Consider the following 26,910-nt stretch of genomic DNA (forward strand, 5'->3'; position numbering starts at 1 on the left):
GCTACAACTTCAGCAAAAAGGCGTGGATGACGTCTTCGCTCTTCAGCAATTTTTTGCAGCAGCTGGATAACAAAACGGGTGGTAAGGCGAGGAAAATATTGCTTTTCATGGACAACGCACTATGCCACCCACCCGATACGTCCAGCCTGAGGAACATAAAGTTTTTTTTTTTTTCGCCCATCTGCATAAGCCGGGTGCAGCCGCTGTATGCCGGCATCGTTAAGTGTGTCAAGCAGGGGCACCGGAAGCGGTTTGTGCAGCATTGGCTGGCACAAAAAAGATCACTGTGCTCGACGCCATGCATTTTATTGCCAGTTTGTGGAACGCAGTGTCGCGAAGCACAATCGCTAACTCATTCAAGCACTGTAGCTTTAAGTGAGAGACTGCCTCCTCTGCTGGGGACGCAACAACCTCGATGCCGCTCAAGGTCGATGCAGGCTTCGCCGATGACGATTTTGAGGGTTTAAACCTCACGACGACCTTTGCCGAGTATGTGGAGGCCGACGACAATGTTGCGATCTGCGGCGAGGTGTCGCTGGATGACGCCATCGAGGAGGCTTCGCCTAGTGCCGACACCGCTGCGACATCGGATGAGGACAGCGACGACGCCACAGGTGCCGTGTCTGTGCCTACCACATTCTCCGAGGTGCTACGGCACATAGACGGCATCTGGAGCTTCATCTGTTCACGCGACGCCGCAGAGGACCTCCTTTTGGACGTTGCCCAACTCGAGCGAAAGCTCTTGGTTCACGGATCAAACAAGGTCCAAAAGAAACTTAGACTTTTTTTAAAGTTCACACCGGCTCGCGGGAATTGCGGCAGTGGGCAGTGGAGTGCCATAAAGGTTCGTTTGAATAAAGCATGATTGGTACCTGTACTGCAGCATTAATTCTTATTGCATTTACTTTTTTGGTAATTTGGTTTTCCAAGCCCTGCAGAGTATGTTAGTAGTTTACATCGAAGTTTCTTGTAAATCCATCGCGTGAAATAAGTAGTATTTTTCTAGGCATCATTTATGTTTGGATTTTACGATGCTTTTTCGCAGTCCCGAAAAAGTCGTATACAGTAAAAGCTCGTTAATTCGCTACTCGTTAATTCGAAATTTCGGATAATTCGAATTAGTCACCGCGGTCCGTCCAACAATGTATTGAAAGCAATATGTAACACATCCCGCTTATTCACACTGAAATCCGCACCACCACCGATAATTCGAACTCCGCATCATCGTGGATGGGGAGCACGTTGGCGTCGCCGCGCAGCTTTGCTTTTACGATCAGTGGCAAGGACGATAACACCGTCGCCGCGCGCCGTGTTCTTTGTGTACAAGCGTGCCAGGGTGAGCCGGCGAATGCGGCTCAATCTCGCGTGTGCGAGAGGGGAAGGTGGGGCAGAGCACACCCTTTCTTGTCGCACGCGAGGCATGGGGGTGAGGCGAGGGAGGGACGGGAGGACGATCTTCGGCGGCTGCTGCTTACGGCGCGGCCATGCGGGCGCCGCATCTTGAAAGCGATCTGCGATGTGGCCAATGTGCGCGCCCGCGTGGGCCTCATCTTCAAAGCGATCTGCGATGTTTGCAGAGTGCGCGTAGTGCCGGTAGCTTCATATGCGATGTGCTTTTTACGTTTTGTTCGCGTTGAAGCGAGAGCTGTACGAACGCCAATTAGTAAGCGAATGCTTATAAGTTTATACGGCCGATAAAACTATTATCTTTACTTCGTATAGCTATGTACTAATTTTCTATCGCAATCGATGCTTCGCATTTCGCGTGAGTCTGCGACGTTTTTTTTTTTTTTCTCCGCCCCAGTCAGCACGACGAACGCGCAGATGGAGCAAGAGCCATCTCGACATTGGGCGCGTCGGACCGTGCTGGCCGCGTCCGGTTACGTTGGCTGCGCCAGTGCTTCGAAGTATAGACATTCACGCCAACGTGATGCAGCGTGTGCGCGCGTTAACCGAGCGATTTTTTTCTCTGACTTTCATTAGTTCGAATTAATGAGCTTTTACTGTAATCGGGGTTCCACTGTATATAGGTATACCAGTGCCCGCTTGTAATCAGGCGGGCGCTGTAACAGATATAATCGCATGCCTGTGGGCAACAGATGCATGAACATCTAGCGATGACCCTTTGAGAGGTTAGAAACCAGATAGACATCAATTTTTTTAGGTGTGCAACGAACAGAAACAGCCCACGAGAGGTAATCAAAACTAACCAACGCGCGCCCTTGCATGCGCAATTGCGCTAGTGGTTGCTGATATGCCAGCGTAAAGAAGCCAAGGAATGAAAACCAAGAGACTAAGGAGCAAATGAAAAATCACTTGTATCCACCCAGGGTGGCAGCACTTGCTGGGCAACAAAGAGTTGGAAAATTGGCGTGTGTTTCAAAGACACGTATGACGCCATAAATATACGGCATCAACCATTTGGTACTTGTTCACGGCACTGTATATTTATGGCATTGACTGGCAAAGGGTTAAACATGTACGGTCAGATCTGTCAAAGAAGTCGAGAATACCTTACAATAGGATGGATAGGTGGGCTAGTTGGTATTGCATAACGGTATCAAAGCTTAGGGCTAGCAAAAGGCGATAGACGAGGAAGGGACACACAACACAAACACTTCCAGATTCCAGCGCTCGTGTTGCATCCCCCTTCCTCGTCTGTTGTCTTTTGCTACACTCTAAGTTTTGATATCGAAAATATGTTTCTTATATTTGTCTTTATTGTGGTAGAAACTTGGGCCAGTTGACGTTGCACAGTTCAGATTTCGTAGGACCACCACTTAGACGAAACACAAGCAAAAGAAGGATGCATACATGTGTCTTTTTTTTTTTTTTTCCTTGTGTTTCATCTAAGCACTGGTCCTACAAAATTTGAGATGACGTTCTTTATAAGCATACGTTTCACAACATTAATAACCTGAGTAAAAATGTCAGACTGCTATAATTAGTTTCATTGCTGTTTATTATGTCAAGGTTCAACTATAATTTCGCTTTTTGCGCTCCACAAGGCACACGTATCCTTTACCTTGCTCTCAAACATCTTGTGAACCCTGCCTTCTCACGCGTGTCGTAATCTTGTTCTCCTCTAGGAGCACATTTTGGATGAGAATGCCTTTGTGAGGGGCAAGGTCTTGCAGCTGTGGCAAGACATGTGCAACCAGAAGTGCATTCCGCTGGACCGGCAACAGGCAGTGCTCGAACTCATCACCAACAGGCTGTGCGACAAGTCTAGCATCGTCCGGAAGCACGCAGTCGGCTTCGTCTCTGCCTACCTCGCCAGCAATCCTTTCCTTGCCAAGGTGGGATGATGCCGGCGGCATTGTATATTCTTTAGCTTCAGCGCCATGTGCTGCCAAGAGAAATTACCATATTTGTTTCATTCTAACGTGTCCACGAATGTAACGCACAATTTTTCATGGGTAGAAATGAAAGATGCGACTCCCTCGACTGTAACACTCACTCCGATCTTCAGAATTTAAAAAAAAGTGATAAGGGCAATGCCTTAGATATCCCACTCACCCTTTTTGGGGGTAAGAAAGAAAGTACTAATGGCAATTTGCACGAACTCGAACAAAGTAAAGTTATTGCATCTGAGCTACTGTGAATGGGGCACCATTCATCTTCGCTCTCGGACACGTCCTTATCACATCAATAGTCTTGGAGCCTCTTGACTTTGGATCTGTCTGACTGACTCTGACTGACTCTGGATTTCGGATACCGCAGCCTAACAAACTTGCACTGTGGGCACTAAGACAGTGCTATTCTGGACCCTGTCAAGTTCTGCTATGTTGTTGAATTCTTCCATGTTGACATTCTGAGCCAATCGGAGAGGACATAACTGCCCTATCACTTAGCCAGATAAAGCATAACTGTCTTTTGAGCCAATAAGAAATGGCGAGGTTGACAACGTGGTGGAATCTGGATTGACAGGGTTCAGTGTAGCACCACCCAGGTGATGTGTGGGTTGGAATACAGAAATTTTTTCTCAACAATGATAGCTCATCACTATTGCAGTTTTGGTTTCATACTCAAATCTAATGCACATTTGTTTATTGTCATTTTCTGGGAAATTTTTCGAGAAAAAAGCCTGTCATGCGTCTTCTTCTTTCTTGAAGGTTCCATGTTCACGCTTTCAAAGAACTGATTTGCCAGATATATTGCTTTCTGACTTGTGTATTGCTTGCTCCACTTGAGTGAAACAAAATACGTGAAAGCGATGACGTAGCTAACACAACCTTTCTTGCACTTTGATGCGCTGTCTCGGACTTCCTTCCTTATTGAGGTGGGCATATTACGCTCTCAAATTTGTCGTAGTCATGCATATTATCAAGTCATTCAAACACAGAACTGGTTCATGCCTGCAGAAACATCGTGTGACAATGCCTTCATTGCTTTCATCACTGTCTAGTTGTCACCTGATGAACTGAGGAAGAACCTTGCTGAGGAAGAGGAGAAACTGCAAGCTCTACGGATATTGCACAAAGATGGTGAGCAGTTTCACTATTGTGGCGCTCTGCAACCATGCACATCAGGTTGCATGGCCGCTTTGCGATTGGAGTGGATTGCGAAAATGCTTATCTACCTAACCTTAGTTGCACGTTAGAGGGTTTTGCTTGTCCGTTCATGCATTATCCTCGTGGAATGACAGGTTGCCAGAGAAGTGGAAGCAGTAGCAACGCTGGTAGTGACATCTTGCTATGCACTGAATTAATAAACTGTGGCGCTTGACGTCCCAAAACTGCACGTTAGGTTATGGGGGGCTCAAGATAAACTTTGACCACGAGGGGTTCCTTAAAGTGCGCCTGAAGCCCAAAACTGCACATTAAGTTATGGGGGGCTCCAGATAAATTTTGACCGCGAGGGGTCCTTTAAAGTGCGCCTGAAGCGTAGTACATGAGTGTTTTTGCATTCAGCCCTCACGGGGATGCGGCAATCGTGGTCAGGAACCGAACCTGAGACCTTGTGCTCAGTAGTGCAACACCATAGCCACTAAGCCACTATGGTGGGTGCGTTCTGCATTGTTGAACCACAACACGATGTAAATGTTTTCGTACATGTGTGCTCCCTTTGAGAAAAAGAGGAAAGGACTGCATGTTAGTGATTATGTGGCTGCCGATGCTTCACACCAGCAGCTAAGATGAACATGACTGGTCACTGCAACAACAGCGCTGTGTCCTCGTCTCTGGTGGAACTCTGGGTCACAAGGTAACGCTACATAGATAACGTCTATGTAGCGAACCAAATATATTCCAGAAAAGATACGTATATTGGCAGACAAAGTTCTCCACTCGGGAACACCATGGAGTCAAAATTGTCCAGCACCCTGTCGCAACATCATCCCTTGTAGCCTGCACCACCATTCTGGGACATTAATTTCACCAAAATAATTTTCATGGGGACAAGACTGCAATATAAGTGCCTCCCTTGAGGTTATTCTGTGGGGGTACGTCTTTTATTGGTCATCTTTCATGTGCAATTTCCCTTCACTAATCCAGTTAGCAAGAACAAATTAATTCATGCTTTGTGTAAAAGCTTACCTGAGTAACACAGTTCTTTCGTCATTTTTTATTCTGTCAGTCATTGTTACTGTAGTACCAATACGTTCCCTGCCTCTCAGTGTAGTTTCACACTTTCATTAGCATTATTCATTTTCATTAACCCAACACAGAAGTTGCCAAAAACCACGCTTCATGGTACTTCATAAATGGCCTACTATGTCTACCGATAACGGGAAACAAACTTCGACTTTTTGTTTCTTAGATTGTTTGTTTCATTAGCAAGACTTGCCACTTGGTGCTGATCACATAAAAAAATAATAGCATAATACTTCAGACAAACAACAAAAAGAATAATAAGATTCATACCAGCTATCAGCTATTGTATCGTTCAACCAGATAGCTGTTGAATTATGCATGCACATAGTTTCCTCTATGAACTTTTGTAAAGGAGTTGAGAAATGGTATGTGCTATTCAGCAGGGACTCAAGTGTTTCACTCATAAAGGCATACCTTTTTTACATTTTCCTCGTTAGATACTGGTTATTTCTTGAGTAGCTTATGTTCCTAAGAGAAACTGCTATGAAATGCGTAAAAAGGTAGGAGGAAATGCAAACCAGTGGAATCTCTCACTGAATTTGTCCCTTGGAAATCCTTACTTGATATAATGCAGTTCAGTTAAAAGCCAATTCTTTTGCTCTTTTGTCACTGGTGCGAAGGTCACCCATCTCAGTTGTCACAAAGTTCAGTCACTTGAAGCAGCAGATAAGAATTGAACGAAATAGAGCAATTAAAAGGCATTATGTGCAGTTGAACTTCACAATAACGAAATCGGTGGGGAATGCGAAAAAATTTGCCTTTGCGAGAATTTCGTTGATGCGAAATGAGACAGCACTGACAGGTAATGTGTTGCAGAACGAAGCATTACTGTCAAAATTCTGTTAGCCTACTTTGGCAAGCTTTGCTCGAGGATATATAGAACTGCATTGCCGACAGTACAAAGTGCACCGCATGCATCGATCAGCAGTGGCAGCACGGCTGTGGAGCAGTATTCTCGGTCAATTGCTTTCGGCGATACGATCACTTTTGCGAGATTTTGCACAACTCGGCACCCGACACAGAGCAACAGCGCTCGACACAGGCAGCAGCATTTCTCCTTCGCAAGCTGTTGCCCGTAGACACCGACACGTCCGTTGCCGAGTGCGGAAGTGATCGCATCTCGTATACCCTAAAGTAGTCGATCGAGATTACGGCTCCTCCGCGCAAATCTACGTCCGGCAGCGAATCTGCACATGATGTCCGTCAAGCGGCAACAAAACCAGTGTTCTTGAAGCAAAGGATGTGTATTCCAAGACGATCGCTCAATTACGACCTGATGCATGGCACTCCATGCTGCGACTGCCATCACAAGCGGCATGAACAATTCCTCGTTGGTGGGACATGCATTTCCTTTCTCTTGCTGCATTTTTCTCGCTGAGGCGTGCATTGTGCACTGCACTTGGTGAGAAAACCATCGTCACATGTCGGTAGCAACATGCTGCCGCTTCAAACTGGCAATCAACAAACAAGATGGCGGCCGCAACGTGTTTCTGGCATGATCGCCTGCCACGCTCGGTTGTTTTCGTAAACAAAAATGGCAGCACCCACGCGAGTGTAATGTGGTGGTATTTTATGCAATTTTAGTGCAAAGCAATCGCATTTGAGCACATTTTATAGCCTGCTAGCCTTGCATGAGTAGGTGATATGCGGGGTTACATTCCGGCAAATTTCGTTGATGCGAGATTGTAGTACAGCGACATTTCGTTGTCATGAGAATTTCTTTATTGCGGGTTTCGACTGTATATTACTGCAAACCTGATATCTGCTTTTCGCACGTGCTCAAGCATCCCGGTTAGCCGTTAAGAGTTACACAAGAAACTTAACTGCAGTCATTCTGTTAAGTGGGGACGCGGGTCTTAGAGACGAAAAAATCACGAAGAGATAGGTTTCTTGAAAGTGGTATTTTCATAATATACAAACACTGCCGCATGTTCTGACCAAGTTTCCCGCGTCAGCATATAAAAATGCTCTCAGGTTTGCTTCATGACTGGGCATAACTGCAGTGAGCTATAACCGAGGTTTGACTTAACCACGGTTTGCGTGCTCGAGTAACCAGGGTATTAGTAGCATGTGTAGCTGAGTAATTTTTGCCATCTGCAGCAGATGGCGAAGACGAAGCAGAAGAGAACGAGGCAGATTCTTCGTGGATGGGAATCCTTCCAGGACTGCAAGATGTGCTCCAGGAGGGTGATGAAAAGGACAAGGACATGTCCTTGACCGAGGAAGAAAGCGTGGTGCTTGATGAGTAAGCCAAGTTGTTTCCACGATGGTTCCGTCTTACTCCTTTACAGGATAGGCAACACTTTGCACTTTAGCTAACTGCAATGTTTGCCATGTTGTACTTTGCACACTGTAAGCAACGTAAAACATAAGAAGTACAGTAGGTAAGTGGTAGCTTCCAACTGTTTTTTGATGACGGTTCTGGACAGGAATACACAACAGCTAAACTAAGACTTACTTTGATTTTGTCTTGACAGCTGTCTTCCAAAAAAGCTAATTTCTAAAGAATACAGTGGGCTACATGTACCACTGACACAATGCGGGGAAGACTTCCTTGCTATGCATCTGGAACTGTCATTAGAGAGTTTTAAAAATACCACCCTTGAGCAGCTTTGCATAACACAAAAGCCCAAAGGCTTTTGCATGTCCTGTTTGCATTATCTTGCATGCCTGGCTGACAGCCTTCCGTAACATTGGGTCCCTTGCATGTAAAATTCTCTATTACACATTTGTCGGTGGTTGCCTGCCTTGACTCTCTTGGTCACGGTGCTTACGTTGTGCCAACCAGAATATGTATCAAAAATTTAAATGCCAACATGCTCAAGAACAAGTTCTTTGTGCAAATGCGATTTGTTAGGTATATTGCTGTTTAATGTCACAAAAGGCAGTTGTAGCGTGTTTCAGTGGCTTCATTTTTCACTTATGATGGCTTTATTGCCTGACCGGACTTGTCAAATATTAACATACAGCAGCCAGACGACTTTCCAGATGCCCCGAAGTAGTCATACTGTACTGACGGCACCATCACCTGCTATGTATGTGTAGCGCGTCTGTCACAGTGCGCATGTTGCTTTGGGAAGTGAAACCTGGCCAGTTGTAAATCTCTGCATGGCACAAAGCAATGCTTCTCGAATAAGTTTTTTTGCTTTGCATTGTCAATGTATCTGACAAATGCCCTTTCAGGATACTGAATAAAATAAGAGTGCTACTCAAAGACGGCAGCTGCGCAGAGGCAGTCGCAGTGCTCAAGAAGGCCATTGCCACATATCCGGATGTGAACCTCTTCTGCAATCCGACTGCTGACGAGGAGGGCTCGTGAGTGTTGGCTTTCATTTTACGACACGGGAACAAAAGGTGGTCAGGCGCAGCTGACCACTTTTTGCTCTGGCATGCATTGACTGCATGCCGGAGCAGTTGTCGACATGCTCTTGCGTCTTTGACTCATTCGTCGTTTTTTTTTTTTTCCGTTTTTTTTTTTCTACTTTTTCCTCCCCTTCAGAGATGAGAACAAAAGTGAGGAAAATGGTGTCAAGGAGAACACAGATCCAGTCCTCTTGAATGTCCTGAAAAAAATTTATCAGGGTATGTAGGATGTGCACCTTTCTCACCCTTTCCTATGGCCAAAAGATTTTGTCCTCATTTCACGGGATTTAACTGCGCAGACAAAGCCTGCAGTGAAATTCCCTGGTCAGTTTGGATTAGCCACCCACATCCTCGAAGTTATTGAACCCCAACCAAGCACTTAGCAAGAGTAGGCAGTATGAATGTGCAAATCCCAGTCTTACAGTTGAATGCAAGCTGCTCAGCAATCAATTCTTTGGCTGTGGTGCCCACACTGTCTCGCTACTTCAGGCACCTTTATCCACTGTCTGTTATCCGAAGGATACCATGGCCGTTAGTTGATTTCCCAGTATGGTATTTCAGGAACCAAGGTTGCTGTGCCTGACACACCAGCATCTGAGAAAGAAACAGCTCCTCCGGATACCCCGCCCAATGATGCTGGGTCTGGCGAGGGCGCAGTGGAGCTCTACAAGCAGAAGATGCTTGTTTTGTATCTCAGAGTAAGTGCGCTTGATACACAATTACATTATTTGTCTCTGCTGTAGAACTCTATCTGTGGTCTAGGCATCAGCATGCATGGGGTGTTTTGCGTGTCTCACAGTGAATTGCTGCTAAGGGCTCTTTCCACACTTTTTTCGTGTGCTTTGTGGGTGCGTAACCAATATGGTTGCTTCTTTAATCTCTGGAGGTGATGCTGTGCTGTGGGTTGCTTAGGTTACTTCTTTAAGTTGCAAGCCTGCACACAGGAGTAGTACCAGTTAGTTCCCCTGTGGAAACAACATCCAATATGAGTGGCTAAATTCCATTTTCTTTCATGTTGAAATGTAAAGCCAGTATTGAATAATGACTACAACGGTTATCAATTGCAGGCAGGTACAGCTTGTGCCAATGAATGCTGGTGTAATTGTATTTTCACCGTGGCAGCATCAGTCCTTTAGTACTACTATCTTAACTGTATTATTTTTTTCGCTTTATGAAAGCTTTGTCCTTAGTAAAAATGGTCCTCTAGACATTTTGTAACTGATCTTTTAATTCAATTTCACTGAAAATGTGTATAACAATGCATCAAATTTTAATGCTTATAAGTTTATTTCCTTTTTCATTGTTGTTATTCATGAATGAAGAGTACATATATACGAACGCAAAATATTTTTTTGTCACTTTACGGTCACCCTAGAAAAAATTACGGTAAATTTTTTTTCTATATAAGTCCCTAAGAAGAAGTCGAATCTGCAATAAAAAAAGAATCGACCTTGGGCAATCGCATATGGCACAAAAAATCTACCCTCAAAAGGTTATAGGAAGTTCACCTCCTCTGCGATATCACAGGAGTGAGCCAACATAATTGACTATCAGATGTATATACAAATTGTCTCCAAGTTGGACAGCGCTGTATTTGCCACTGTATTCTTAGGTTGTCGCTGACTAAACAGTGTTACTCCCACATTGAATTATGGAGAAGAAGAAAAAAAGTTTGTTTATATGACGACTCTAGCCTGAGTTGTCCTCGCCAGTGAAGGTGAAGCTCAGTGGCAGAGAGTTGGTGACAGTTGCCATTGTCCCCTGAATGTAGCTGATGTGCCACACCTGGAGCAGCCGCAAAGATTAAGGGTAGTGAGGTTGAAAATAGTGTGTACTCATGCAAAAGAAGGAAAACTACCCTGGCGTGAGGAGAAAAATGGTTGTCGTCTCTTGCTAGCCACCATGCTGCTATGAAGAGTTTATTAAAGGGGTCTACCTTACTAAGCAGAGCAAACAAGACCACATATGACATGGAAGGAGCACACGAATTTGTCGCTATCTTTTCGTACTCTGCAGTTTCCCATGTCCTCTCTTTTCAACAGCCTCCACTGTGCTTCCTTCCCCTTCGCAGGATTGCACTGACTTTGCCGAGAAGATTCAAGCCATGATACCAACGCTCTGCGAGATGCTCTATTCGCGCACCCAGTCCGACATACAGGAGGCCATCGCCTTCTTCGTGTCCGCCCACCGGCTGGGCATCAGAGGAGCAACCGTGGGCATCCGCAAAATGCTGCCCCTGGTTTGGTCCAGAGAGCCGTCAATTCGGGAAGCTGTCGCCAACTCGTACCGAGACGTCTACTTCAACCAGCCCTCCACCAACGCCAAGTGTGTAGCACTGACCTATTTAAACCTCTAGACTCTCTAGCCGCAGCTCTGTGGTGTTTCGTACAAACTTACTAAGAGGGAAAAATGTGGCACTCCAGTTGTTCAGCCACTATGGAATTGACTGGGATGACCGGCTTCGGATTGGTATTTGTTGACTTGTGAACTGTCATACAGGTTTCATTCTCATTTAATTTCACTTTAATTTTTTGTTATAACTAAGCTCTGCAGCTCTACAGGCCTTATTTCTTTCCTCACCTTACTCATTGCATTCAAATTTTCTCATAGCTTGCGAGTTTCACATGATGGCCGTGGTGTCACTCATAATTTTGTGTGTGTGCCATATGTCTGTATGTTTATGGAGCAATTTATACAACTGTGGTGACACTGCCATCAGTAGCGAGCTTTATTTAGGGAATTAACAGTTGGAGTGTGCTAGGAAAAGCCTCTAACCATGCAACCGCAGCAGTTTAAAGCATGTGCACTCTTGTGGGGAGTTTTGTATAGAAAGTATAATGTACACATTATTTTGCTAATATATTGTGCTGGCTTTGTTGCCCAATAAGCACAGTTAGGCACCATTGCTTACATTGTATGCTACATTGTTTGCTAAGCTGTCAGCCAAACTACTTGTATTTATTGCTGTTCCCATGCTGGGTTCCCATTGTGAGCATTTTCTAATTTTGCCAATTTGTCATCTCTGGCTAAGTTCAAATAGTCGCCGCAGATTGTTAAATAGACAGGTAAGCAGATAGTGGCCATCTTAAGTCTCGTTCCAATTCTGATGACGCCAAAAAAAAAGACAGCTTTATAAAGACAGCATGGAAGTAAAAAACGATGCAGGCTTCTTTGCTCTCCATACAAGATGGCGGCCAAGCAGAATCTTTGGAAACTCGATGGGAAGGTCGCCTCTGTTCAAGAAAACACGGTCATGTTTTGTTCTTGTAGCTTGTTCTTGCCAACGCAAAGGGGCGCCAAGTTGCAGATAACTCTTCCAGATGTATTCCATTACTTGGGCCTGATGCTGTCTTAGCTGTCAATGTAGATGGTCTCCGATGCTGGCTAGAATTGGAATACACTGTCTGATTGGCTCTAAATGTCATCATGGTTGAATTTGACGACATGGCCGAATTTGGCAGCATCCAAAATCGCGCCTCTGGTTAAGTGCCACTGAAGAAATCCACATACACTCTAGTGCCGCTTTTTCCTTCTGTACATGTTTTAGAAACTGTATGATTCACACTCTCTTTCGGTTTTGACTAAATTTTAGGCTCCTGTGTAACTTTACACTGCTGTTTTCTTTTTCTATTTTTTACAGGACCAGAGCACGAAATATTGCAGACGGCTTGTCCGAGCTTGTCAACGTCGTGACGACTAGCGAGCTAATATGCCTCGAACAGCTGGTAAGATAGCGGTGTTCATTTAGTACAGCACATTCGTTTTCAGACTCAACAACAATGTGAAAAAGTTGTAAAATGTTATTGCAAATGCAAACAAGTGAAATGCAATAACAATGCTCTCACTGAAACAGTCGCGATGCATTACTCAAAAATTGCTTTGCAGCAGAGGCGAGCAGGCAGCAAGGCATCATAGAATTTATTTTTAAACTGTCACGGCGCTGTCTCCATAATTGCTGACCCCTTGGTTCAGGTGACGGAATTGGTGAAGACTGGCGACATATCCTCCATGGTTCTGCGGTTCCTGTGGGAGAGATACACAATGGAACAGGCTGACACCTCCAGGGAGGACTGCCTTGCAGCCACCCAGCTGCTTTCCATGGTTGCCAGGTGTGTGCCCCAAGAGCTTTGTTTGGCTGCAATGTTTCATTTTGCCAGTTGGTTTACCTTCGCTGTATCAGTTACCTGCTCTGATTACCACTACAAACAAACCTCCATATATAGTGAACACAGTTAAAATAACACATTGGAAGTAACAATGTAAATCTAAAATTTCATTGACCAAGCTTTACTCCAAAGAGTGAACTTCAATGCCACACTCTTGGGGTGTGTGAACACTCTAATGTTGCCAAATCAGATATTTTACTATTTTATTTTTTGAATATTCAATATATTCGTTTTAGTGACCAGTGCAGTGACACATGCACGAGGTTGGGGCAAGGAGAGCAGGTCAGCTTGTGTGTCTCCTTTTCTAGCACGGCTGTGGCTCTGCACAGCTGTCAGCGCAGCTGAGCACACATGCTCAGCTGCGCTGTCTTAGAGGTAATCTACTGTCTTAGAGGTAATCTACCGAGCATGCAATGACTGGGCGAGCTCAGATGGCGTCTCCTTGGTCCTTGTGATGACCCTAATATGGGACAAAAGTTCGTGTACTCAAAAGGTTCTGACGGTTCTCTTAGGCGGAGCCTCCGAGAACCCAATTGAGGACAAAGTCGTTGGTTTGAACACACACACAAACGTTTAATGGAACTAAAGAAGGCTTAAAAATAAATAGAAGAAAATAGCAAACATAAAAGAAACACTCAAATACACATCAAGACACACATTTGGGGCTAGTATAGAGCTTAGTGGTGCGCGAGTCCGGGCTTGCCACGGCGGCAGGGATACACAACAGTCTCGACGCGGCGACGCGGCAACAAGCTGGCGAAAGGAGTGGTGCCGGTCTCACCATAGGTCGCGGTGTAAGCTGACCGACCGGGCGACCGGAGTGCGCCCGCTCTGGCTAGGCGAGGAAAAGCAGGCGGCTTGGTGGCACGAGTAGACGGCGGCGGCGTTCTGGCCGGGCAGCTGGGTGTAGAGCTCGGGCCCGTACCCCGACTGCTCTTGTCCTGCCCATGGGCACAGAAGCTCGAACGCCGGCCTCGGGCAGCAGGCGGCACGACAGACGGGGGCGGCGTTCTGGCCGGGCAGCTGGCGTAGAACTCGGGCCCGTAGCCCGACTGTTCTCGTCCTGCCCACTGGCGCAGAAGCTCACCGGCGTTGAGGAGCTGACGGCACGCTCGGGTAGACGGGCGACGCACAGGAACAGGCTGGCAGGAGGCCCCGGTCGGGTGAAGTCCTGGTGGGATCGGGTCCGGAACCCGACGGCCCGTCTTCAACGCCCACTCCGGTGGTTGAGCTCCTCCTGCCGTCGCTTCCTGGAACTCTCCTGGCGTCTCCTCTGCGTCTCCTTGCGTGTCCTCTCGTTCTGCCAGCGCACCACGCTTTTTCTTTTGGTCTGGCCGATTTGGCATTCTCGGATTGGCTGCCTGACGCCCCGTGGTCTTTTCTAATTGGCTGCTTTTCTTCTTTTTGTTGTCTTTCCTGCGCCGCGCGTTCTCGTGCCGGACGCTCTTCGGCGTCGTTGTTTTCCTTCTTCCACCTTGGCGCGCGTGCACTCAGTGTCGTCTCCTCCTGACCGTCCCGATCACCGCACCGTGTCGCGCACCACACATCACAGTCCTTTAGTGCTCTAGTTTGCGCTATCTCGAGTTTCAAAGACGTGTTGACTCGAGAGGCAGATGATGCATTCGCGCCTCACGGCCAGCGCTTTTTTATGACAGCGTCGTCCCACTGGGGTCGACGCTCAGCTGCAGAGGCGGAGTGGACATGAAAGCGTGACTGGCTTCCCTTTGCATCGCCAATGTGAGGATGTCGTCAACACGGCATGAAATTCGCTCTTTCAAATTTACTTTTTTCCGATTGACTGATAATGCAAAAAATTTTGTGGCCCCTTCCAAAAAATCCATCCGCCAGTGTACTTACTTGCATTAAAGACAGAATTTCGGTATAATATAATGAAGCAAATTGTCAATTTTTTTGGACTTCACTATTATCAAAGTTTAACTGTATAACAAACAGTTCTTAATGTTCCGTACCATTACAACGAACACTTCTAACACGCTCGCGGTAAAAATACAGTGTATGCGAAGAAAAATAAATATCTGAACAGGCCTTCTAAAGCACGAGAGGGCCACTTGGTACGCATGCCCCGATCCAGTTCAGCTGGTATGACTGGATACGACGTCCTAGATGAGTGAGTTTTGCGCATAAATTTATGAAGCCGCGAGCATTCCCATCATTGCTGTCAATCTTCAAGCGGTTGAAGTAGGTGTAAACCTGGCACTATGCGCTGCTCTGCAAAAGTGCAAAGGGTTGGCAGTTACTATCGTTTATCTTAAGATCATGATTCGTCAGCACTTTGTTTACGTTGTTGCTGATAACTGATCGCAAAGACGCTCAATTGTTCGAACTTCATACTTTTGCAGCCGGAGCCACACAAAAAACATAACTTGACAGCTTTTGGCGAGCTCAGCCTCGTGTGGCTGAGCTCACCTGAGCTTGTTATTTCTGTTATTGCTGCCATTTTGAATGTTCGTACTTTGCAAGCTCTGTGAAAATGTTTTTTACTACTGCCTGTGGGTGCAAAGTTCACCAAATATCAGCTTGACCGTAGTGCTGCATTCAAAAACCATGTTGTATTATTAGCAAACAGGAGGCAGTGGCTGCACTCCATTTGCAAAAAGTTAAACGATGCTTTATTTCACAACTGCTATATGCTGTTTGTACTGAACTTAAGAATGCCATGGGGAATTACTTCACGGGCATTGTGCACGAGTTTTACCGATAACAGCTCATTCGACTCATTAGTCAGGTAGTTCAATTCACTCGTAAGCACGCAGCAGATATAGTTTCACAAAGCAAAAAGGCTTGAGTTTACAGCGGAGGGAATAACGCTTTAAATACGACTGCTGCAGAAAAACGAATGTGTTGCTAACTTTTTCCACATACTGAAGGGCAAGTCCACATGTAACGAACAACTGATATAAAGACCACTTATTGCAAAACTACAGTTGAAATTCACAATAACAAAATACTGCAATAACAAAATATTATCGTAACCCCGGTGAACGCTCATAGGATTCAATGCATTTCGTACCTCTCGACAATGAAACGTTGCTGTACTACAATCCTGCATTTACGAAATTTGCCGGAATGTGACCCCACATATTGTCTACTCACGCATGGCTAGCAGGTTCCAAAATGGGTAAAAAATTTCGTAAAATACCACCACATTACACTTGCATGGTCACCGCCATTTTTGTTTCGCTTACGGTGCTTGAGATGGGGATCGCAGCATGAAGTGCCATGCACCGGGATGTGATTGAGCAATCGTGCAGGAATACATATCCCCTGCTTCAAGAACACCGGTTTCGACGCCACCCAACAGGCATCGCATGAGGATTCGGCGCCGAATGTAGATTTGCGCGAAGGGGCCATAACCTTGATCGATTGTCTTCAGGTACACGAGATATGGTCACTCTCACACTCGGAACTGGACTCGTCAGCATCTACGGGCGACAGCGTGTGCTGGAGAAATGCTGCTGCATGCGTGGAGCACTGTTGCTCTGCGTTGTCCCAGTTTAAGCAGAATCTTGCAAAAGTGATCATATCTCTGAAAGCAATCAACCGAGAATACTGCTCCATGGCAGTGCTGCCACTCCTGATCGATGGATGCGATGCACTTTGTACTGTCGGCAGTGTGGTTCTATATTCTCGAGCAAAGCTTGCCAAAGTAGGCTAACGAAATTTTGACAGTAAAGTTTCATTCTGCGACAGGTTATCTATCTGTGCTGTCTCTTTTCGCAACAACGAAATTCTTGTGAAAGCAAATCTTCTCGCGTTCCCTGCCGATTTCGTTATTACGAGGTTCAACTGCATTGAGTTCATTATGAAAGGGTTCGCTCTATAATGAATATCAAATATAACACAGGTAATTTTGTGTCTAGTTCAACTTTGTTATAATGTCATTCGTTTGTGCACACTAATGAAAACTCCTTATTTGTCTGTGTATGTCTTAGCTTGCACAGTAAAAAGGATTTCACAAAACTTTGCTTGTCTGAGCCATTCCCACACAGGTGAAAGAGTTGCACTTTCTGGGTGATGCGCACTCAGGCATCATGTGACTCCCCCCCCTCTTGTGGGCTTTGTCTTGCTGTCCCAACACTTCTATCTTCTCCTGCTTTTGTGAATGCCATTAAACGTAAAGGGTTTTCTGCCACCAGATTCCGTTTTCTTTGACCATGCAGTGCTGATAGCAACATGGTGACAAAGAACCTGGAGCTCCTCATCTCCGTCGGATTGGGTGAGCGTGGGAAAGCTGACCTCGACTTCTGCAGGCACACGTGCAGCATTATTCAGAAGATGGGCGGCACTCACTTGGTAATTTGGAATACACATCGGCATCCTATCTTCAGCATGCATCGATTTGCCTGAAGTACCGCTAACTTATCATCGAACCTTTGTATTCACCGGTAGCTAGACAAAACGGAATAGATTTTAGTACAAAGAAAATGTGACTGTTACTTTGCAGACGTATGCTAGATACAGTAAAGCCTCTTGATACGTTTTGGAAGAAAAACACACTAACTGGGAAAACGTTTGATCTGAAGTCACTAAAAAATTAAGCAGGCTCAAGTGTAGTAGAGATCTACATAATTCAAAGCATTATGTGAATTACTGCAGCACGAGATTCCGAAGCGCATCGATCTGGTGGGTCCCAAGTGGCTCGAGATGCGCATTGTCATTCTAGCGGCTTCAGCAACCTTACGTTTGCACTCCTCGAATCCGGCTTGGGTCAGCAGCTTTCTTGGGTGGAGTATTTTGGTGGGAAGTTTTTGGCATGCCCGCTCGGCAAAAATCTTAGCAGCACAAGATGCCGACGTACATCGAACTCGAAGGACCCAAGTGACCCAAGACACACGGTATCATTTCAAGACTGCTATAGGAAACCGAAACTAAATAGAGCTGGTGGGCAGTGCCGTAATACGGTGCCACGATGCAGCCAGAGCAAAACATGACGCTCACTTCACGCCACCTGCAGCAGGGAACTGCTACATGTTTGGGTTATCGCCTATCAAAAGCATGCAGCACGCTTCCATCTGCACTACGCTAGACGCGCTCAGAAACATTTAACGAAGATGCTCGTTGCAGCTTGTTGGCGGCAATAGCTGTGAATGGCGGCATGCGACGGACCTGTGATGAGATTTTCTGGTACCCAAAACAGATGCGCAACTGCCACTGCAGCTGCCTACTACTCTCAGTTACATATGCCTCAGGCCTTTTCTCATTTACATAGGATCTAGCAGCCGGAAAACGTATCATACTATTGCAGTTTGGCGATATAGTAAACGCTCGTGCCGAAATATAGCGTTTTCCGGGTAAGTATTAACCAGTGTAAAACAAGCTTAACTGTCTATTTCTCACGTCCTCGATCGCGAACACCGGCATGGGCAAATCGTATGAAATGGGATCATATCAACGAGGTTCTATTGTACATAGGATCTCTAAGGTTTACATATTTAAGAGAACTTCGAGAAAGAACCTTGTATAATACGTTTCAATGTGCCTTACGATTAGCAAAGGCTCTTGTCACGGCCAGCCAGACAGGAACTTTTTGTGGTATTTGCAGTAAATAGGCAGCAACACAAATGAAGCATGCTTGTGCTTACAAGGAGTAATTTGAACAAATATTAGCACATGCTTATTACGATATTAACCCCTACCTCTGCATTTTGTGTGTTTTAGGCTGAGAAGGCCCCACTGCAACGCTTTGAAAATTCTCACAACATGTTCGTTCAGCTCCAAGACATTCTCCTGGAAAGTAAGTGTTCATTACAGTCTTCAGCATTTCACGCAGGTACGCAAATCCGTCTGAAGCAAATGTGCTTTGTGCTTTCATAATCGCCTGTTGCAGTAGCCTGCACAAACCAACTGTTCTTGCTTCAAACAGTATGATGACCTTCTCAAACGGCAACTAGCTCTCGCTGTTTAAGCTTCTGCCTGCACAAAACTGCTTCAGTGCAAAACTAAAGCGGTTGTGGTTTGTTTGGAGAACAATTGCAGGGGTTGTGTTGTGCTCCTAGGCACAGCCTTTAATTCAATTTCAGTGATCACACTATGAGGCGAAATACGCGGTGCTTTGCTGGGCCATATTCAGTTACTTTGACATCATACGCTATGGTCGTGGCTTACCAATGTGTCCACGTGAAAATGATCGATTGTATGTGAAATTTTTCCAAACAGTGGCATGTGTCAAATGTTTTCAAAAGAAAAAAAAGTAAGAGAAAAAGAATAGTACTGGTCACCTGATTGGATACACTAGAGTCTAGGGGTATGCGAATATGTATATGAAATTTTTAATTTCAACATAAATTCAAATAATGAAAACCAAGTGAGAATCGAATAGAATATTTTTCAAATACGAATATACTGTTGGTTTTGCAAAAATGCAATGCACCAACCAGCGGTATGAAAAAAAAAAACGTTTATTGCATAGCAAACGATGTACAGGAAGATTATGCTTTGTGATCAACAAAATTCTCTAGTACGAGACTTTTGCTGGACAGTATCATAACTGCAGTTACTTAATTTTGTCATGAAGGATAGCAGCTCAACTTGTTCGGGGAGCAGCAAGATCATCCTACATGTCACAATTCTTTCAGACATTGAAAAGAGTTGCTCACTGGACATACTAGTGTCTGGTATCAGCAGGTATCTCTGTACAAGCAAAGCCAACAGCTGGCACTTTGCTTATACCACCACTCACATGGGTCTTCTTCTTGTCCCAAAATTTGATCATGCACATATTTTTCAAACTGTGCTTGCAGCATTGGATATTGCTGCCACTAGCTAGTGGAAATTGCTGCTGGTTGATGAGCTTGTAAAAGTCTTTCCACAGTGCTAATGTGAAAGGAACCTCTTCTGTAGCTTTTGCTGTTGAGGACATATCTGAATTCCTTGGTGTTGAAATTTTGCTTGCTTCTTCTAAAGCCGGCTTTTAAAACCAGGTTGCCATTGAAGCATCGTGGTGGTACTCAACTACACTAGAATGAGAGTCTAAATGCATTGCCAAGCTTGCTTGTTACTTGGTCAAATTTGTAGTTTAGAAACCATGCTTTTGGGCGCTTAGCCAGATTCGTAGTAAACAGAGATTTCCACCTTACGGCCGGTGTTGTCCAGATGCGTGAAGAGGTAACAGAGTGGGTACTTGAGCCGATAATGCCGGGTAGTCATAAGCACCAGCAGGAGCCCTGTGACACTGCCTCCTTATGTTTGTTATGCTTCACTGCACAGCAAGTATACTTCTCCGCAGTACAGCTTGTATGCTTCGCCGCATTGAGCAGCTGTAGTGCGGCGAAGATGACTTAAAGAACAGAACAGTGATTTTTGGGTTCGTATATTTCAAATAGTAAAAGCGTCTTTCAAGTCGAATCAAATACTAACCGATTCGAATCAAATATTCGAACTTTCTAATGTTCACACACCACTACTAGAATGTTCTTGTAATTGTTTGTTAATACTTGCATGTGTAGCATGTCCTTACATATAAATCGTGCCTCCTTTTATGCGTACCTCAGAAAAGGAAACGCATGCATTTTGTGTATTCACTCGTACGAAGGCTTATTCACACAATACATGTGTCTCCTTCCCTGCCGCATATGGACAGCAATGTCACGTCACCAGGTGGCTCAAGAACTCGAAGCATCCTGGAAAGAAGGGCAACTGTTTCTTTGAAAGTCACTAGAGGTCCCCTACAGCTGAGTAGTGGCTGGTCGCTGCAAAACCTTTCATGGGGAAAACTCTTTAGTGGTAGTTCAGCATTACTAAGTATGTATAACGAAAAAGGGCACGACAGTGGCTTACTGGAAAAGGCACAAAACACAGTACTAGTATTTGCTAAAGCTTTGCTCGGAAGCTTCAGCTGCAAAGTCTTCATTGAGAGGAACGCAGACAGGGTTTTCTTTGTAACTTTACACTTATGCAATATATTTACCTTTCAGTGTTTCCACAGTCACTGAAGCATTTTTCATTACATTCACTTATCAGTTAGCTCACATTTGTATGTTTCTACATCTTTGATGCTTGTGAGAGACAGTGGGGAATGGAGTGAGGAATGGAGTGAAAATTTGCAAACATCGTTACAGATAATTCCTTCCCTGATCCCCTTGATAAGACTCTCATGTGAACACCTTATGATTTCATAAAACAGCACTGGGATCTTTGTACAAGCATATCTGCACAGTTATTCTGACAAGGCAAAGCTCTGGGAATATTTTCTTCTTGCATCTTCAGTCAACACCACTTTCAGTGCTGCCTTCCATTAGAGAATTATTCTGATTTAAACTTGTGAGTGGACTGATGCAAGATAGGGCTAATGGGAGATCTCCGAGGAAAGCCACCACAGCTACTATGACTGCCACTAAGCAAGTATAAATTCACGTATAGCTTGCAACCGAAGTTTTGTTCTTACCTATTTCTAAATGTGTGATGTAGGTACAACTATTTGGACAAGATGCATGCAAGAAAAAGCAACCAAGTCCTTCAGGCATTTTTTCATTGCTTCACCTGTTCTTGTGACTGCCGTGCATAACTCGCGCATAACTCTTGCAGCATTTACCGACACCAGCCTGACTGTTTGGATCCCCACTATGGAGAGGGCGCTTGACGTGATCTACAAGTATGCCGTGCAGCCAGCCGAAATTGCCGACACTATTCTGCATGGTTTGGCTGAGAGGTTGCTGCCCCGGTGCCAGCAGCATGCGGCAGTCAATGGTGTGACAGAAGGCAAGTGAACAACCTGCTAGAGTTTTTGTCAACTTCCGACAGTCGCTGTGATCCTCCAAATCCAAGGGAACTGGTTGCAGAGACAATCTGGGTCCATGTATGAGATGATTTATGCCAGTCAAACAGCCGGCTGCCTTTTCAAGCAGTGAGAGAAGAGGAAGGTAGCAAAAGCAAAAGGAACTTCCTGTAGTGCAGCCAGTGCCGCCACCGCTGGCCGCGTTTAGGTGTGAAACGCGGCGGCAGTAGCAGTGTACGTGAATGAAAATCGCCGTTTGGGTGAACGAAGCGAGTACCCCCCTTGCCAACACAAACACGAAAATTAGCAGGGTCCTGTGACCAGAAACAAACCAGCTTTCTCAGTGGCTCCGATGGCAATACAGTCGCCGACCGTTTATTCGGACCTCACGGGGACTGCGGAAATGTCTGAATGAACAGGTGTCCGAAAAAGCAGATTAAGAGAAAAGAAAGAAATCCTTTATTTCCACGCACTTATTCGGGCTCGGCAGTAGGCTTGAAGAAACTGTGAATGCGCCGGTGCACACTGTTCCGTTTACGTGCAATCAGATAAACCTGAATCTCGGAGAGGGTCGTACGGTCACTATGGGCGGCTGAAAGCACAGTCACTGCTTGTGCACGCCCCGCATGCGACGGCAGCGTAGTACATGGTGCGTCATCTTCCGACTCGGAGTCATCGTCCGGCGGTGCAGCAGAAACCTGACGAATGATCTCGCCGTCATCGAGTTCTGCGCATGTCAGTACATCAGCGTGAGCACCTGTGAAACTGTCAAATGAGACGGTGTCCAGAACCACTGCACAGGTCTTGGCAAAACACTTTCGGCGTCAGTAGGGTGCACATCGGAAGGCGACAAATCCTAGGCTCCCGGCACCCACTTGCCGGCATTCCCCGGCGCAGTTTGCGCAGGCACTGTCGGTGCCATTAGACACTTGACGATATGTTTCCATATGCCACGTTGCATCACCGCAACCTCGACACAGCACCCAAAGCAAACATCACCACGCCGTCACGCCGATACCAGTCGCACAAACGAAAAACGTGGCCTACTCACAGCGTCGTGCATGAAGAAACAAATAAATCAGCTGCTGGATTGTCTTGACATGGCTTACTAAGCTGAGACTGGAACTGCTGTAGCCATGAACCAGGCAGAATCGATGATGATGAGCGGGGATTTGCAGTAGTGCCACTTCGTAGGGCAGAAAGGAGGCTCCGTTCAAAACAAAAATGGCGTTCAGCAAGTCGAACCATGCACTGGTCAGAGTCGGTGCATGGTGCTTTCGATCGAGTTGGCTCAAGGTGTCCGAAAAATCGGACGAGAGGTTGCAAGGTGTCCGAACTTTCGGCAGTGGTTACACATTATGGTCTATGGGGAGAATGGCGGTGCAGCGAAGCAGAGCGAATAATCGAGCATGTCCGAATTTTTGGAGTCCGAAAAATCAGTCAGCGACTCTACTGGGAGCGCCTCCCGGCACCCTGATCTGGAGTCGGGTGATCAGAAAGGACCGTTTGAATTTAGCCGGAATATCTTTCTTTAACTGTCCGAACAAGGTCAGCCTTCTGGGAGCACTTTAGAACACTCAAAGACAACCGTCTAAAGATGTTATTTGACTGCCACCACAGAGGATGCAGATAATACAAATGCAGTGTACCGTGTTTATTTGGTTTAGAGTAACAGCCACATTCAGACAGTAGTCACAAGTTCGATTCCTGGACCACGATGACGTTTTCTTCGCTTGTGAGGAACGTGGATCAGATTTTATTTGTGGCATCATGCGAGATTCAGTTGAATCCAATCTTTTTTCTGCACTGGTACATTCGCAACTGCTTCTTCGTCATCCCTGAGAACCTCAATAGGTTGCCATAAAGATTTCTTTCTTCATACCAACCGCAAGCTTTGTGCCAAGCTTCATTAAAATCATTGTATGCACTCTTTCGCACTTCATGCGAATGCGAATAGCATATTGAACTCGAAGGGTATCGTGAAATAGATATGTTGATAATTCAGAACATAAAGCTTAATTGAAACCTCCGCATGTCTCGCAGTTTTCCGAGATCATGAAAAGTGAAAATTTACTAAACGCACAGATGTCTATCTAATTTTTGCGCAAGAATGCCTCAAGTCGCTCGCACTACAGAGTGATCTTTGAGGTAATAACCACAGCGCTACCGTATTTACACTATAGTAAGGCGACTCGAATGTAAGTCGACACCCCCCCCCCCCCCATATCGCGTGACAGGAAAAAAAAGGGGGGGGGGGACATACTTGAGGGCGCATTCGATAACGAAAATTTATTAGTAGCTGACATGGTCACTGGACTACTCATCTTCACTAGTGCTGTCATCGTTGCTACGGTCCCACAGCGCGTCGTCGTCCCGCGAAATTTCACATTTGGCAAACGACCGCACCACGACATCTTGTGGAACAGCCGCCCACGCTGAATGCACCCAACCACACGTAGCCGTCAGGGAGGCTCTTTTGACAGGTCCGGTTGGCGTAATTTCGCGGTCTTCTGCCACCAGCCACTCGTACTCACAGCGGAGCAGGTCCTTAAAAGGCGAATATCCGGGCTTGTTTCGTTTCATGACTTCACTGGCAGGGACCGATTGCGCATTTCGGCGACATATACCGCAAGCTTAGCCTACAGCTCCGGAAAGCGTCCAGACTTCGGCACGTAAGAAATTCCTCACTTGCCGTCACTGGTAAAAATTTCGCTTCGCTGCAGTCGCCATTCTCGCACCACCCGTTCAGAAACATCGAACTTGCAGCCCACTGTGCAGCGATTTGTTTCTTCGGTGTAAAGGATGGCAGCCCCCTTGAACGCTGCTGTGAACGAGTGCCAAATGATTAGTGGGCCTGAAGCACTCATGACGACTGAGGAAGCATAGAAGTGGCACGTAGCCGGCAGTCAAGTGGAACGCGTCAAACCAATGCCTTTCGTCAAACTATAGCGATAGCTAAGCGCAACAGGCAAAGAGAAACCCGCGAGTGGTGTCTGCTCTTCCATGAACTACCGATACTCCCCACAAGTGCCGCCGTACTGAGGGTGCCGCCGCGAATAGAACAGCGGCACTTCATTCAACTATCGACATTCCCTCATGAGTGTTGTGTGCACTGTAAAACTCTAAAAAATGATGAAAAACCCTTCCGAAAAGTGAACAAACATGCGGGATAGCGAAAAGCTATGGGTAGGGCCATAGAGCAAACATAAAATTCTAACTGCGTTGTAGCTCCTGTTGGTCTCGCTTTTTTGGCGTTCCCATATTTTGGTTTCGATTGTAAGTCGACCCCCCCACTTCAAGCTTTCAAATTTTAAAAAAGTGGTCGACTTACAGTCGTGTAAATACGGTAACCCTAAAAACCCTAAATGTCACTCAAATGTAAGACTACGGTATGCCTCGTGCGTGTTGGAGTGCTTGTACGTTTTTATTCAGGATTAAGTTGAAATGGATGCAATGCGGAAGCAGACCAGTCAGTATGGATATGCGCCTTGTTGCCATCGGCGCACTTGTACTGTGGAATTTGCGTGAATGCGCCTGGCTGCGCGTCCGTACAATGCGCTGTTTAAATGCTAATCAAGCCGATCATCATACATCGGCCACTATTGAGTCAGGCATTTGTGTTCGGTATCGATTTATGAAGCAACTTCCTTTTGGAACCGGTCGTCCTCACTTCTTGTGCAGTCCACACTCGACGCCTCGCGGTCCCTTCGTTCTCAACCCTTCCCCTTCGGCTGCGCTATGTCGGCGCCTCCCGACACTTGTAGACGCTGTTGGATTAAAAAGTGGCTTTCAGCTTGCAGAACATTCGAGTCCATTCCCACTCATGTTAACCCTGCAAGCATGAATGAAACGTGTTCATTTGGTTCATTCATCCCACAGCGATGAGTCTTGCATGCTGCTTCCACGATGCTATTTCCGTAAAGTGCGGATATGGTGTGCGGTGGTTTTGTTAAATCCAAACTGCAATATTAAAATTCATCCAAGTGAGGATTGGGATTGACATAAACATTGTTACAGCGCAATCACATGCAACCACAAGTATGAAGGATGGGACACAAGCGCTGACTGTCAACTAAATTTTATTGACGGAAGACGGATACCTTATATAAGGGGAAAGGCAGAAGTGAAGGGGGAAGGGAGTGATACTATAGGGGAAAAATGACAATGCGCATCGATGAACGAACGTGCCAACAGTCAACGGTATCAGGCGCAGAAAAAACAAGAAAACGAAAAAACTAGAAAAACACTAGCAAAAGGCAAGGGATACTAACACACATTGAAATCAGTAAGCAGTCGCTTGCAAAAAATGAAGCTCTGCAGCAAAAAGCGATACAAAAGGGGTGCTTACACACTTGCTGCCATATTTGTGTATGTGGAACGCCTCCAAAGTGACGCGTGCCGTCGCGTCGGCACTCTTGCCGAGAATCTTCGTCTCTCCCAAATGAGCCTCGCATCCTGTGCATTCAATTACGTGCGTGACCAAATGTGCGTACTTGTCCTTTAAGTTGCTTAAATTTCGGGCATGTTCCCCCAAGCGTTCATTAATGCAGCGGCCGGTTTGGCCGACATCTGTCTTCCGTCAATAAAATTTAGTTGACAGTCAGCGCTTGTGTCCCGTCCTTCATACTTGTGGTTGCATGGGATTGCACTGTAACAATTTTTATGTCAAGTATGCACCAACTCGCCCAGAAAGAAGTTTTAATGAGGATTGGGATTGAATTCGTTTTAGCCCTTCATGGAAACCTAAAATGTTGCTTGCGAAATGCCGTTGTCCACAAGACGAAACCCAGCAGAGCAGACATCCCCAGTTTGAGATGCCATGCCTGGAGCCACTCAGTCAAAAGATCGAATGTCATCCACACTTTTTCGTGGAATGCGTATCGGACCGAGAAGCTTTTCACATTCTTGAAGCAGCTCGGGGATCTGCTTTTGCCGATAACGAATGGCCGCAGTTTGCACATAGCTCCTTTTGTCTCCATGGTATGTACTGCTCTTCAGGGTCAATGTCTTTGTCGACAGCACAGTATGCCAAACAGTGCCGTTTCGCATTCGT

At 45.8% G+C, this 26,910-nt stretch overlaps 1 protein-coding gene across 1 annotated transcript in view; it reads left to right on the top strand.

The window, feature by feature from the left end:
* Cap-D2 (CAP-D2 condensin subunit) overlaps positions 1–26,910 on the top strand; it is a 71,925-nt gene that overhangs the window by 13,337 nt on the left and 31,678 nt on the right. The window contains exons 11-22 of the mRNA XM_055078055.2: positions 3,090–3,299; positions 4,409–4,487; positions 7,695–7,839; positions 8,778–8,909; positions 9,094–9,176; positions 9,519–9,655; positions 11,029–11,282; positions 12,598–12,682; positions 12,930–13,066; positions 17,305–17,437; positions 18,803–18,878; positions 21,668–21,841. Coding sequence (XP_054934030.1) covers positions 3,090–3,299; positions 4,409–4,487; positions 7,695–7,839; positions 8,778–8,909; positions 9,094–9,176; positions 9,519–9,655; positions 11,029–11,282; positions 12,598–12,682; positions 12,930–13,066; positions 17,305–17,437; positions 18,803–18,878; positions 21,668–21,841 — 1,645 coding nt within the window. The remainder of the gene's footprint in view (positions 1–3,089; positions 3,300–4,408; positions 4,488–7,694; positions 7,840–8,777; positions 8,910–9,093; positions 9,177–9,518; positions 9,656–11,028; positions 11,283–12,597; positions 12,683–12,929; positions 13,067–17,304; positions 17,438–18,802; positions 18,879–21,667; positions 21,842–26,910) is intronic.

The sequence above is a fragment of the Dermacentor andersoni genome, chromosome 3, assembly GCF_023375885.2.
Source record: "Dermacentor andersoni chromosome 3, qqDerAnde1_hic_scaffold, whole genome shotgun sequence".
Classification (NCBI taxonomy): Eukaryota; Metazoa; Arthropoda; class Arachnida; order Ixodida; family Ixodidae; genus Dermacentor; species Dermacentor andersoni.